A 15,654-nucleotide genomic window follows, 5' to 3' on the forward strand; every position below is an offset into this window, starting at 1 on the left:
AATAATGATGAAGCATGCTAATATAGGTGTAAGACCCTGACCTTTGGCTGTTGTATTGGATTACGAGGCTTGATCTAAAGACCTACTCAATTTTGCATTAGGCTTGCTTGGCCCAAGGAGAAGCAAACTCATGCAACTTGCATGTGAGTTGTGAGAGGGGAAGAAGGATAACTCTACGAAGAAGATGACTCTGATCCAATCTTCTTCTTAGAGTTCTATGGCAATACAGCCTTATCCAAATTCCTTCTATCGATCATGATTTTTGTCTATAAGAGAGTCCTCTAACCCTTCCTCCAGAATCCGAGTTTAAGATCTTTCGATCGAACTGAATTTTTATTTTTCTTTTAGGGAGGAATTCATCGGCATCTTGGCATGGATCTTGTTGGCGACAAATTAAGGTAAGGTTGCTAAACCTTCTTTCGTTCTTCTTTCTGATCTTTGGGTTGTTGCTACAGTTGCCAAATTTAGATGTGAATAAGGCTATGTTGTTTTAAGTTTTTTTTTCCTTCATTTTTTTTGCCGACCATCGACGATTGTGACCATTGTTAGGATCATCATCGTGTCATTGTCGGGCACCGCCGTTGGCTACCAACCCAAGTTTTCCACTGCCACGATGAGAAGAAGAGGGGAAAAGGAGGGGATGCTAGCTCTATTTTGGAGAAGAAGAGGAAAAGAATGAGTTGTTCTTTTCTCTCACTTCTCTCTACCTTTCTTTCTTACTCTTTATTGGATTTAGGGATCCATAAGAAAAAAGAAAAACTAGATCCCCTATTTTCCTTCCACGTGTTCTCTCTCACTTAAATTTTATCCCTGTGCATGCCTTAGTGGATCAATAGAAGATTTCTAATTCTCTCTATAGATTATGGATTGATTTCCATATATAGAACATCCCAAATTGGTATCCAAATATTGTCGATCATCCTAAAACTCATAATTAGCAACTCCTAATCTACTATTCTTACTAATTGATGAGTTATCGATTTTTTGACATGAGGAATTGGATTGCACCATTCTAATCAATTCATGCCCTAAGTGTTGTCATTGGTCAATTATGTTCCCTTTCATATGCACATCTCTTTTATGTCAAAGTTTAATTTTGAGGACAAGTGCGGTCAGTTAATCAAGAAGATGTTGAATAAGAGAATTGATGCTCTAATCCCTAAATCAGGATAAATCCGTAAATCTTTATTTATTAACTAGTAAGTATTATATTGGATCAAAAAATTTTGGATTAAAAGTAATTCAGATATTAAAGCTTTGAAAATAAGAATATAATAATAAATTATTTTTTCTTGTGTTGATGATTGATTGAGGATGAGTTGGATTTTGTCGATTAATTTGACATGCTAGGCATGGACTAGAAAATAATTATGATTGAGTTGTCCTCAGTAGGGGTAAGAGTTTTTGGATATTAGTACCCGTATATATGTTTGCTTATATACTGCATGACTTTGGTTTTTCATAGCTGAGTTGATTGATATGTAATTATCGATATGACTACTTATATTTTCTGTATTACATATTTTTATTGATAACTTTTTGAATGGTTTAGTTTGTAATATTGGCTACTATAAATCTTCAAAAGAATATAATATGACATAATATTTTTCTAACATAATTGAGATTTAATAAATTGATAATCAAGAAAAGAATATTTTGGATTAGCCATATTAAATTGAGAATATATAGTCCGTTATAGGCAGGAGCATAACACTAAGAATAGCCTACCATGGATAGAAATATGGTATTATAAATAATCTGTTATAGGTAAAAACATGATATTAAGAATAGCTCCATCATGAGCAGAAACATCGTACTTTAGTTTGTCAATCACAAACTAGAGCATGATTGTGATTAGTTCAAAGTGCTAAAGATAATTGTTCATTGATTTGGATCATGTTAATAAGATTTGGATGATAAGATATAAAATCATAATTAAGTAAAAAAGATTTCACTTAATGATATATATGGTATATCACTTGTGAATAAGATAGATATTTGACGACAAATGATGCATATTTTTGTATATATCGATACTGAGTTATATTGAATACTTGATATTAGATTTCATGGTTTAAATCTTTTTTTTTATACTATTTGTCTATTATTTTTAAATTATATTCTTATATTGATGTGAGTGTATGAAAATTTTTATTGAATTATAAAGCTCAACTTCCTAATTCTATTTTTCTTCTCAAAGTTACAGCACACTCATGTTGATGTGGTTTGGACTTATAGATGAAAGGATTGATAGATAGAGCATCATTAATACTTGGTCTGATGATTGAAGGATGATTAAATTTATAATTGCATAAATTTTGCTACTTATTATGAATTGAGATCGTTATTATTTATGGTATTGAGGTTGTAATGAATTTTAAAGTCTTAATTCTCTAAGATCTTACCTTAGAGAGTGTACAGTCGCATTGCACGGCCGATATAGATGCTGGGTTCGAGATGTGACAATAGATACTATTAACATATATATCGCATATTAAGTAATGAACTTTAACAATGCTTGAGCATATTAATATCAGCATTTTGCATAGTGAATGGAGAATTGAGCAAGCATATTATTAGCAGTGTAATTAATATGCATTGCAAATTAAGCAATAAGCTCAAAATAATGGTCAAGCACATTAATATTGGTGTTATTACTGCTAGCATTTATGTAGAGAATTCAGAACTCCACACAAGTTAAGCCCCTATTTTGAATATATACAATAATAGAATAACTTGTTAACTTAGTTATTTTCCAACAATCAAATCATGTTAGCTAACTAGATAGTTATCAACATGAATTGCCACAAAAAAAATAACATATCATTACTAATCACTAGCAATTGATAATACCGGTTACAGGTGCTATGTCCTAATCTCAAAATCATAAGGCTAGGACATCCCAACTGCCACGTACTCATAGATCAATTTTCTCCACAAACATTCAAGGCTTGCATCAGGATATCACAATAATTGTTCTAGGGTAAAATCAAGTAACTCAACTTTCATTTCTACATTTTGATAATTAATAAATTCAAGCTTTAAGAAATATCCTGAATCTTTATTTGCAAGAGTTTTATAACTCAATTATCCTTCAAACACTAACCAAAATAATAGTTTTATAACATACTTCTAACAATAAACTAAGAAAAAGTACTAATTCAAGCTACATCAGTATCGCTAACTCTCGCTTCTATTCATAAGTAGTGAAAGGCACGGCCCAGGCCCATCAGGTCTGAGGCTAAATGGCCATGCCTGGTATGGCACGATTAGCCTTAGGTCCCAGCCCAACACAGCCCTAGGCCCGGTGGGTGGCGGGTCATGCCCGCAGGTCTCTTTTTTTTTTTAAAAAAAAATTACAAACGGGCCATGCCAGGCATAGTCATTTTCAATCTATTACGGGCCGTGCCTAGCACGATCCATTTGAGGCGATTACGGGCCAGACCTGGTACGGTCCATTTCGGCCCATAATGGCCAAAAACGGCTATTTTTAAGGTTTTTTACCTTTTTACCCCTCCTAACGGTCATAAAACAGCTATTTTGAGCGGTATTTTAGAAAAAAAATTTTGGATTCCTATAAATAGCTCCCTCCTCTCTCATTCTCACTACACCAAATCTACTCTTCTCTCCTTATCTACTACTACTATTTCTCTCTTCTAGCAATATTGCAAGTGTTCTAGCAATTTAATTTTTAGTTTGTATTTAGTAAATCTTCAAGTGCTACACAAAAAGAGATCCTTATTGAGGAGCACAAGAGGAGGTCCTTGTCAAGGAGCACAAGAAGAAACTCATAAATCTCGACACTATCTTTACTCAATTCCTCCTCCTCTACTCAAGTCCTCCACCTTTGATTAGTTTTTATTATTTTGATTCTTAGATTTAGAAATGGCATCTTATGATGAGAGCTATTTTGGCATTCTTCTTATTTCTGAGAAATAAAAAATTAATCTCGTTGCTCCTACTTTCTCTGAAACTAATCAAGATCAAACCTCTTTTCGTAAGAGGACTAGTGCAGTTTGAAAAGATTTTGAAAGAATTTTTGTTGGAGTTTTTGATTGGATGTGGAAGCGAGGCTTCAAGATAAAGATGGATATTCTACTATATTTTCTGATGAAGACAGCACAAATGAGACCATAATTAGTAAGATTTTTATCAAGCTAGCACAGAAAAGAAAAGAGAGGATCTTGAAGGAGTTCAGTGAGAACAGAGATAAGCTGGTATGATTTTATCTATTTTTTTATTAATTATATTAAATTTTTTAATTATTAAGATGAGTCACTTCTATAATTCTTTTTATTTTCTCTCCCTCCTCTTTATACTCTGGAGGTCAGGCCTAACCTCCTCCCTCACTGTATCATTTTAATATTTATTAATAAATTGATAGGGATCCATGCCAAACCCTACACCTAACAAGATGGCTTTATATTTAAATCCCTAGTCCCCAATTTTTTTTAATTTATTCATATAATTTTTTTTATAAATTTTAAAAAATTCTAAATAGATCATGCCTGGACATGACCTATTTCGATTGGGCTGGCACGCAGGCCGTGCCATGCCGTGCCTGGCCCACGGATCGTGCCGGCCCAAGCTCTTATGGGCCGTGCTGGGCCTAGGCTGCGGGGTCAGAAAATGCTAGCCCAGCCCGACTCCTCTTTTATGGACCGTACTTAATACAGCCCGTCTCGTGCTGGGCCGGGCCATGTCATGGGTGGCCCGACCCATTGTCCATCTCTATGCATAAGCTCATAGCATTACCCCCTCAATGATTAGTTCTCCGAATCTATAATAATAAAAAAAAAAAAAGTCCAAGCTCAATAGCTAAGTAATAAGCATCTTAACTAGATAATTTATAGAATAATATATATAAATTTTTTTTAAATAAATATATGAACTAATGATTATTTTATTTTAAAATATAAATATGGAATGTCTAGCAATGCTTATATATTGATGTTCATATTCATAATCTTGTGGCAGGTTATATATATATAGACACACACACATATATACATACATACATACATACATACATATATATATATATATATATATATAGAGAGAGAGAGAGAGAGAGAGAGAGAGAGAGAGAGATACACACACACATACATATATATATATATACATACATACATACACACACACACACACATATACATATATACATATATATACATACATATACATACATACATACATACATACATACATACATACATATATATATATATATATATATATATATATATATTAGCCTTTTGAATTGAAAATTAAAAATAAAAAATTACATGATCATGCGATCATCATGTGAGGAAATCTGGTGGTCCAACAGACATACAACAGAATCTTCAGACTTTCCATTACACATGATACTTGATAAACAGATAATATGAGAGAAAATTATTATATAGTTTATGCAGTTATCATGCTTAATTGTTAAATGTAGTTTTAGGAACCAAACTTGATACTTATTATTTTTCTGCTGATTAAATCAGGGTTAGCAAGGTATCAGATTCCATTATCATTAAATAGTAAACATATTACCATAAATGTACTACATTTTGTAAATTATCATATAGATTTAAAGTTACAAGATAAGCCATTAAAACTCATAAAAGACCTGCTTCAGATTTTGTATTCATTGGCTGATCACTGCTTATACCTATTATATATACTAGGATTATACCTAGTTAGGTTAGGGTTGTCAATTTAGAGTTATTTTAATATTACCCCATGCAGGATAGCTATTTTGCTTTAATGACTCCGCTTGCGAAAGCTTGGGAGAGAGGTGGGATATTGGACTCTAAGTCTGCTGAGCTTTGTTTGTATATGGTATATGAGCAGGATTGTGGGTATCTTAATAGATTACGGAAAAAGGGAGTGTATCTTTGATTTTTGCAAATAGTGCCAGTGGCCTGCGAGGCATCTTTTTGGAACATAAGACAATTCAATGTAACAATTTTTTAATAAATTTTGTATTTTTTTCAATTCTATTTTTTCTGATTCTATTTTTCTTGTCTATTGCTACAGAGCACTGTTTGAGTGCTTTTTTTCTAGATCTTGAGCAGATTTATAATATACACAAGATAACATGCCATTCTATAGTTTTCTGATGACCTATTTGGTTCTTTTCATAAGTCAGCGCAAGCGGTGGCAATCAAGTTAGATTAGATATAGTTTGAATCAAGAATTTTATCAACTCAAACTCGATCAGTTCATTATAAGTACATAAAAAATTTAAATTTAATTTTGATCTATTTATTAAATAGATAATCTAATCCGATCCATAAAATAGATTTATTAAACGAATCGAATTAGTTTAACAAGTTAAATAGGTTCAGTGGATTTTTGATAGATTAAATAGAGTTAACAAGTTAAATAAGTTAAGTAGATCAGATTAAATAGGATAGAAATGGATTAAACATATTTTAAAGGGATTAATCATGTCTTAAACAGATTAAATTTGATAGGTTATCATTAGATTCAATTATTAAATAGATCAAAATATATTAAATGGATCAAAAATATAACCCTAAATCCAATCCACTTAATAAATAGATTTATATACATGTTGGTCCATTTATGATAAAAATCCATTTACAACAAATTTGAATTTGCTTAAAATGGATCATTTGCAGATCAAATTAATGAATCTGATTATAAATTGTCACTCCTAGCTGGAGCTAGTAGTGGATGTGTGACTCTTCTTGTTATCTTATCACATTCAAAAAATAGTTTCATTGCCTGCTATATCACATTCAAAAAATAGCCTCTGCAGTAGTTGATTTTATGATGAAAAAATGGGGAGGATTCACTGGTGGTGATCAATTAGCTTCGAAGTTAGAAAGACAACAAGACCTCTCCATTTCTCATCCTAAATAATGCTACACTTCTGCCTCCAGATACCCATCACGTCATTATCTCTTATGCGTACAGAGATGCCAATTCTATTTTAGGTTCTCTAAACAAGCCCTTTCCATCTGTTGTTTTATTTGAGATTTTTCCCTCCGTCCTTGTTGGACCTAGTCAAGTTAGATGGTAACCAGTTTTATTTTCCACAAATATACGATCACTGCATAGGTCCTCAATGTAATAGCAAAGAGAGAGTTAATTTTATGGATACAACCGTAAGCTCTTTGAAGCCGTTTCCGTACATAGTTCAAATATTATTCTTGTTACCTCTCTCTCTATTTCTCTCCTTTACAAGAAAAAAAAGAACATTATGTATTTGTCTCTTCTTAAGGAAAAACAGCGTTCGCAAAAAAAGGGAAAAGGGGGCGGGGCCGGGGGACGCCTAAGGCTGCTGCGTGCCGGTCGGCACCCTCTCCTTACTTTTAAGAAAAAAGAAAGCAATGCATGTATGACTTTTCTTACCAAAAGAAAAAAAAAATGCAAGCATGACTTTTTTTAAAAATAAAAAATTGTGTATTGATTATAAGGATAAGAAAAATGGGTTGACGACGTACGCCATATTGGCACATTCACTGCAAGTTATGTTAATCTCTTCTCCAAAAAAAAAGATTAGACTAATCATCGATGGTGGCATATATTTAAGATCGATGCTAAGAAGTATGATTAAGATCTGATTTAGCTATTAAAAATTAAAAAAATAAGATAAAATAAATAAAAATAGTGATATGTACCTAAAAATGATGTTCAAAATATATGATTGAAATTCAATTTACCTATTAAAATAAAAAAATGATAAAAAATAATAAAAACCTTTTAACTTAAGCGAATTATGTGAGTCCATCTTGATAGAGATATATGGCAAAATTAATCCAAACCAAATAAACACCCAATCCAAATCTAGGCCAGATTCATAAAATAATTGGGTTCACCGACCAATCTACAGTTAGACATCGTGGACTCACTAGCTGTTTGGGTGATGTTTATTAGCTGCTTTTGACCCATCTACATGATTATATAAATTTAGATTTATTTTTTAAAATTTTAAAATTTAAATATAATTTAATTAAAAAAAATTTATACTTCACGTACGTATTATATGGTGATTGGCTCACACATAGAACCAACCAATGACACAAAAAAATATCCAATTTCGTACATGAGTTAATCACCCTGCATTCGTTCATCATGCACAGTGCACGCATTCGGGCACCACGTGCGGTACCCAAACAATTTCTTTTTAATTAAACATGCGGTTCCGGCAAGGACAAAGAGTGTAAGATGCAATCCATGCAAGGAGCCCAAGGAGCAAAGGCGCTTTGAAAAACATTGGACTCTCCGATCAATGCAGTAACAATAAATTAATAATTTCAAAGTGACAATTTTTGTACACTGTGCGTGATGATTGGATCACACGGGGAGCCGGAGAGACTGCCAAAAAGAAAAAAAGAAGAAAAAAAAAATCCCACGCATGATCCAATGACTGCGCGATGCGCGCGGTGCACAAAGAATTGCTCAACCTCAAATAATCTCAATAATTGCACACAGACATGGGTGAATGGGTGAAGTCCAAGTCAGTGTGGATTAGCCATACTGACAAGCTGGCTGATTGGACGGGCTTGAGGGCCATCACCATTCTCACGTGTTACAATTAAGACAGACCCATCTAACTATTTTCTCAGGCCAAATGCCATGGACCGCCTTCCCTTCCAATGCCACTTCTCGGCCTTCAGTTGGAACATGGTTGGGGGCTCCTGCAAACCACCTTGGAGAAGTCTATTCTATCCATATCCTTTGCGAATGGTCGATTGACAGCAAGGCTCTCACCTGAAGCCAGCTTGGTTCCTCTTGATCATTGCCATCTTTTGGTCTCTTTGGACTGGTAGTAATAAAACAATATTCTTCTTTGGCAAATTTACATCTCCTACAGTTGGAAGCCAATTATTTCCGCAAAAACTCTGCCTTATTTCTGTTTACTTGTTTCTAAAAGCTTCTTTCTTCCATCTACCTTTTCGGCTTAACTTTGCAGCGGTTCGGTGGCTTGCTGTGTACCTTCATTTTTCTTAATGAAGCTGACGGGGATAAAAAAATTATAGATGATATTATGGGAGGATGGTACCTTTAATCCAACATCGATTATGAATCAAAAAAAAATATGATTTATGTAGATTGAAATATTTTTTTCTACGTGAAAGATTTTTTAAAGGACAAAATCATGAGGCTTCAAATGGATAAGACCTACTGAAACTCAAAGATGATCAGAACCAAAGCAAACAATATCTCACATATATGGGCATGGAGTCAATCTAGTCATCTGATCGTGAGATTTCAAATGGCCAAAGTTCACTGAAGTTCAAAGATGATTAAAATCAAAGTGGACAATACCTCACATATGCAGGTTATTTTTAAGCGGCACTTGACTCAAATACCTTGCAAAAGCTGATGAATATATTACTGTTGGTTCAATCTCTATTATACATATGATTTGGGAAATTGATATAGGTAAATTGGCAAGTGCACTTGCATAATTTTAGATGATTCTTTCATTGTTTTCTTCAATTTAAAATGTAAAATACAAAGGCAAGCTTTGGACAATTAGATTAATCATATTTTCCAAGAAAGAAAATTGAGATAAGGACAGCCCATATGCATGTCGCAGGGAGTATTCAAGGAATCTGTAGACTGATTGCTTAATGACGTCTAGAAGAAGACAATTCCCTTGAGCAGGATAAGGATGGACTGTTCAATGAAAATTAGAGGGAACCTCCCATCATGGAGGTGGGTCAGTCCAAGCACTAGGATATTGCCCATTTGGTTTCTTTGATGGATCGTTTACAACAGAAGTCATTAGATAAATAATTATGTTCAGTCATCCTCAGAAGAAGTGGATTCCTCTCAAAAGGATCCAAGACATGGCTGAAATGTCAAGAGATAATCCATTGTATGAAGAAAATGACCAAGCTTTTTTGCCCGGTTGATATCAATTAAATAAGGCGGCTCTGAGATAGAGAACTCAAGAGCTAGAACATTCGCTCACCTGTTTCAATCTTGGTAAGATTCTACCTTCAAGTCGTTGCAATGTGTCATCTTGATCTTTGGAATGAAGCGAGGGCGGCCATAGCAGACACCCACTTCATTTTCACTATTAGGCATCGCAAAATAATTTCTGTTTAGAGAAACAATGACAACTACACTATCGTATTTTATGATAGATAAAATTAATTAAACTGCACGAACCAGCAAACAGGAAAGCTCATGCCAACGAGTTTAAGTGGGATTTCCAAGTAATTAGTTATTAAAGTATATATTTTTATTCAGTCAACTAGATAAGCCAAAAGTCTTATGAAAGCATATCAAGTTGTATTTATATTAGAAGCTAATAGGAAGCGAAAATTAAATATCTTGAGTAAATGGTTTATATGAAATATTATTAATAAATTCTTTCTCCACAAGCAAACACATGTGTCAAGGTCCAATTTATTTAGTACACCTCAACTGTTTGACATATCTCAAATGATTATATGTAAATAATTTTGTCTCAAAATAAAGTTTGGGTGCTCGATTGCCTGAGATATTAAGTCTCACCTCAATTAATATGCCTACCTCAAATAAGCTCTATCCGCAATTGGCTTTGCCTCAAGCTAGTCCGGTCTCAAAAGTTCTCTCCTATAAAAGATATTAATCGTAGTTGGATTTCTACCCTCTAATAAGTATGGGTGTCATCGTAGGTTTATTTGCAGATGTCTACAGTATTGGCTTTGATTAGGAATTCATTTCATGAGACACCATAATACTCCTCTATCAAATATTAAGGTGAATGGGCGAGTGTCCTCTCGTTCTTTCTAAGTGCCCTAAGCATTGCTATTTACTATCTTATTTTATTTGACATAGTGGATCTAAAAAACTATATAACTTTAAAAAACATGAAATTGTAAAACTTTTAAGTATAATAGAGCCAACTAATCTTTGCTTGGTTGGTATTAACAACCTTACCGTATTTCTTAAAAATACATAATTTACTATATGCTCTTTTGAGAAGTCCGAGTTCAATTACCTCCGAACTCCTTTTTGGGAGGATTTTGACTTATTTATCAGATCTAGTGCATAGAATTTAATAAATGAGACTTATCAACTAGATGCTAACTTGCTGGATGCAAGTAAACATACAAGAATGGTAAGTTTCAGAATTGAGTGTTAAGTGTCTAAGGCTACAATCTATGTATTTTATCCACTTTCAATGCATTCTTGTATATATTATCTTCTCCTCTATAAAAGTATTTGAAATATTTTTTCCTTGTCACATATACCTACCTGCTTGGTAATTGCCCCGCCAAATCTACATGTTGGAAATTGGGATATACATATCTTCAAATATTTTCACGAATAATGTTCGGTGCTAATTGTATGCTTATGCATGGAAAGTCCATTCTTGCCATATATGGCACAGTGATGTTGTTATTGTTAGCAGAAGTTTAATCATTGAGTTACGAATCAAGTGTTAGTGCGTCCAGACAACTTTTTGTAAGCCACGCCATTAAAATAGCAGTCCTTTTAAATTCTAGCATGTCTAAAATGGTGAACACTTCTTATTTATAGAACATAATTCATAATTAGCTCATTGTCTTCCTTCCGTAGATACTACATTTTCACAGATGGATGGAAGAAGAAATTGAGCTACAAATAAGATCCATATCATTTTCCATTAGCTCTTATTTCCGAGCCATGTTTCATTAGATCCTCAATAAATCGATCAAAGTTTTTCTGCGAGGAGCCGTTGGGAGTGAGTGCACTCTCGAGGACCTTCCTCACCTTCTTGATCTCCTTCCTGGCTTGGTCCCCTATTTCTCCTCCCATCAAGATGTCAATTTTCTTCGAGACTTCCTTCCTACCGACAGTGTTAAGCTCTCCAATTCCAACACCAATCCTCCAATCCTGGACCACCAACTTCCTGTTTGTAAACTGATCAGTGAGCAGCGGAAAACACAACAGCGGAACGGCACACCATATGCTCTCCAATATCGAATTCCACCCGCAATGCGTCAAGAAGCCTCCAATCGAAGGGTGTGACAACACCTCTATTTGGCAGCACCACTGAACAACGATCCCTCTCCCATGACTCTCCTCCAAGAATCCTTTGGGCAATGGCTCGGGATCATCAGAGTTCACAATATCCGGTCGAAGGACCCATATAAAGTTAGTCTTGCTGCCTAAAATCCCATATGCTATCTCCTCCAAATCTCTCTTGCTAATATGAGCATAGCTCCCAAAAGAAATATACAGGACGGAGCCTGCCGACTTGGAGTTGAGCCATTGCAAGCAATCCGACTCGGTCCACAAGCTCGTCGCCACGATGCTTTTGGTGAAACCGGCTGGAAAGATTGGACCGATGGCATAAAATGGCTTCTCCTTCTGCAGTGCTGAGATGGTCTCCGGCTCGAGCTCTTGTACTGTGTTGCATAATACGAAGTCAGCCCCCTTGGCATCTTCGAACGATTTGAAGATTATTTGGTGCACCACTGAGGATGTATCGGTCTCTTGGAGGTATGACATGAGTTCGGTTGGCTGGATCATTGGCACTCCCGGTATGTACGTTATGGTGTCCTTGCGATTCTCTACAATCGGCAAACATGTTGATGTTGGTAACAAATTCTAACAATAGATGAAGAACTCGTACTGATGAGGGGAAATATCAAGTGTTACCAAGAGAAGCGAAGTGGCCATTTTTTCTAAGGAGGTCCATGTGGTAGTAGAGGGTGAAGATGATTGCAGCCTCGGTCCAGAAGGAGACGTAGGGGATGCCAAACTTCTTGGCTGTGGCGGAGGGCCAGACGAAGAAGGTGTCCGTGATGAGGCAGGTAATGGGGGGGCTGGCATGCGGTAGAAGCTTTTGCATGAGATCCTCGACGTGGGCCGAGAGCACATGGAGGAGGGCGGCCATGAATTGGTCATGGTTAAGGGATCGGTCAAAGGAGACGGGAAGGCCGTCGCTCACGAGCTCGTAGCGGATGTCGAGGCCCGAAGCACGGGCACCGGCAAAGATGTCGTCGGAGTTGTGGGCTTGGGAGGTCTGGTGGTGGACGGATTCCGTGTTCACGAAGGTGATGGTGAAGCCTTTGGAAGCCAGCTTGATGGCGAGGTGGACTACGGGGATGATGTGGCCTTGGAGGGGATAGGCGATGATAAGGGCGTGGGGATTCTGGCCTTGTTCCGCCATTGTTTCTTGGATGGTTGCTCTACAGAGATAGGAGTAATACAGAAAGTTACGGAGAGAGACTGAGGGATCCAGACTTCTGGCTGGTTGAACGGTGAGAGAAGGTGGTGAACAATTTATTGACCTGGTCGTAGGTTTGAATGGACTGAAACGCCCTCGACTCATTATCAGGTGAGAGAGGGACGTGTCGTTTCCTTTTTTTTTTTTTTTTTTTTTTTGGGTGTAAGAGAGAGGGACGTGTCATTTTGAGGTTTGGGCACATCCCAGTGTCCGTGCCTCACACCAAACATTGCGAGAATAAAATAATAATTTATTAATTATTTTTAAATAAATTATTTTATAATAAATAATAAAATAAAAATATATATCATAAAAATATTATAAAATTATTTATTAATTTTTAATTTTATGTATGAATAAAATAAATAAAAAATATTAATTTATATTATCTATAAAATAATTTTAATTGTATAAAAATCTCAATAATCTCTTTCACGGTAAATTGAAGGATAAATAAAAAATTAAAAAATAAATAATTAAATATTTTTTAAAAAAATATTATTTTTAATAAAAAATTAATATATAAATTAATTATATAATTTTTTTAAAAAATTAATGGACTTATAAGGTGTGCAAGATTAAAATATTAAAAGAATATCATATATATAAATATATAAATAATAAATATTTTAAATTCTTTTAGAAGGGATGGTGGCCCCTCGATCCCTCTTACGTTCTGCCACTGCACATGACGTGTGTGGCTTCATTGAGAAAAAAATTATCATATGATTCAAAAAAATAATTTTTTTATTCAAATCAATAAAATCATTAATTGTATTTAAAATTTTGATCAAATTTTATTAATAATAAATTTTTTTTGCTAATAAATAATGTGATAATTTTTATTGAATAGTTCAAAAGATACATGATAAAATAATTCTAACTAATAATATTTCTTGCATAAAATATTTATTTAATTTTTATATAATTTTGATTTAGAACGGTTTAAGCCGACTAAGTCAATCACAATTATGAGTTTCAATGGATATACGTCTCGAGCATCCTCTTTTATTAAAATTTTTGACAGGTTCCGTTTACTATTTACTATTTTTACGAAGACGAAGTCACGAAGTTCATTTAATTTCTGGGCGATGTTGGCATGACAGAAATGTCACTTAGATGTGCCGCTCAAGTGCTCAATTAGTCCAGCGTCTTTTTGTTAACTTTTAGGGACATGACAACTTCCGGATGTGGGTGTGGATTTTGATTTTTGTACGTCGTGACGAGCGCTTCACCACTTCAAGATTGCCACGTCAATCACTAATCCATATCAGCAAATGCAAGCAAAAATGGACATAAATGCAAGCATAGAAGGACGTTCCAATGCTGATAGACTATGACGAAAGGAGGTGTGGCTGAGGCTTCTGGCTGCTACCGCCTGCCTTCCATTCCCGTCCCCCTTTCACGTTCAAACAATGACACATCATGTGGACTGTTTGAAGCTAGAGGCACTTGTATGTGACATTTACCTGGACTGATTCCGTACCTAACCATTTTTACCCTGATAAACTATAATAAAATATTTCAAAATTTTTTGCCAATTAATTTATATTTAATAGTGATGCTTGGTTACTGATTTACTAGATCAGCAAGTAAAAATATATAAGTTTATTTATAATTTAGCTGAACTCTGGCGTCTCGGCTACAAGCTCTCTCCCCTTTTTACGATTCACATATATGAAAGCATTTCAAATAATATGCATATTTTTGTACCAAAAAAAACTAATATGCATATTTTTTTTTAAAAAAAAAAAAAAAAAAAAAGACTCAAATGGCTTTAGATGGGAAGTGAGCACATATTCCAAAGAATCCCAAATGATCTGCATTTTGTTCAAATGGCTTTAGAAAACTAAGCACAAATCTCAAAGCATTCCGAGATAGAATGGAAAAAGATACGGTAGGATGGGAAGAAAACTTTTCATTCTATCCGACCCATCCACATATCTCAAAGCATCCGATGATGGGATAAGAAATAGGAAGAAAACTTTCCATGTTACCGGCCAAAGCACATGACTCAAGGAAAAAAAATAAAAAATAAAATAAAAATCTACCAACCTTTCAGTTTTAATTATATACTTTTATCTTTTTGTAGTATTTGGTGATCTAAATGCAGGACGATCTTGGGCAGATCGAATGAGTGATCGCCCAGCCCAAGCCTGCATTAATATTCCAATGGGATGCAAGGATAATTTTTTACAATATTACAAAAAAAATAATTAAATAGGTTAATGATGGATTATATACATTGCTTAACGAATATATCTATAAAAAATTATTGTATGTAGATTAATTTTTTAATATAATTAATATTTAAAATATGTTAATTTTTAATAGAGAAGATTTTATTTTTTTCATTTGGTCCGAGATCTAAAAAATATCAGGATCGGCCCTGTCTAAATGGATCACGGTGATCTAAGATCACCGATGATCTAAATCCTATGATAATCTAATTATCATATTTTAAAATCATCATATTT

At 34.5% G+C, this 15,654-nt stretch overlaps 1 protein-coding gene across 1 annotated transcript; it reads right to left on the minus strand.

The window, feature by feature from the left end:
- Window positions 1–11,472: 11,472 nt before the first annotated feature.
- Window positions 11,473–13,197, minus strand: LOC140857451 (UDP-glycosyltransferase 86A1-like). The gene is made up of 2 exons (XM_073256305.1): window positions 12,607–13,197; window positions 11,473–12,518 (listed from the first exon to the last, which is right to left on the minus strand). The coding sequence occupies exons 1-2, from the start codon at window positions 13,118–13,120 to the stop codon at window positions 11,599–11,601; spliced, it is 1,434 nt and encodes a 477-aa protein (XP_073112406.1). The 5' UTR covers window positions 13,121–13,197; the 3' UTR covers window positions 11,473–11,598.
- Window positions 13,198–15,654: the final 2,457 nt, after the last annotated feature.

Source organism: Elaeis guineensis, chromosome 4 (genome assembly GCF_000442705.2).
Source record: "Elaeis guineensis isolate ETL-2024a chromosome 4, EG11, whole genome shotgun sequence".
Lineage (NCBI taxonomy): Eukaryota > Viridiplantae > Streptophyta > Magnoliopsida > Arecales > Arecaceae > Elaeis > Elaeis guineensis.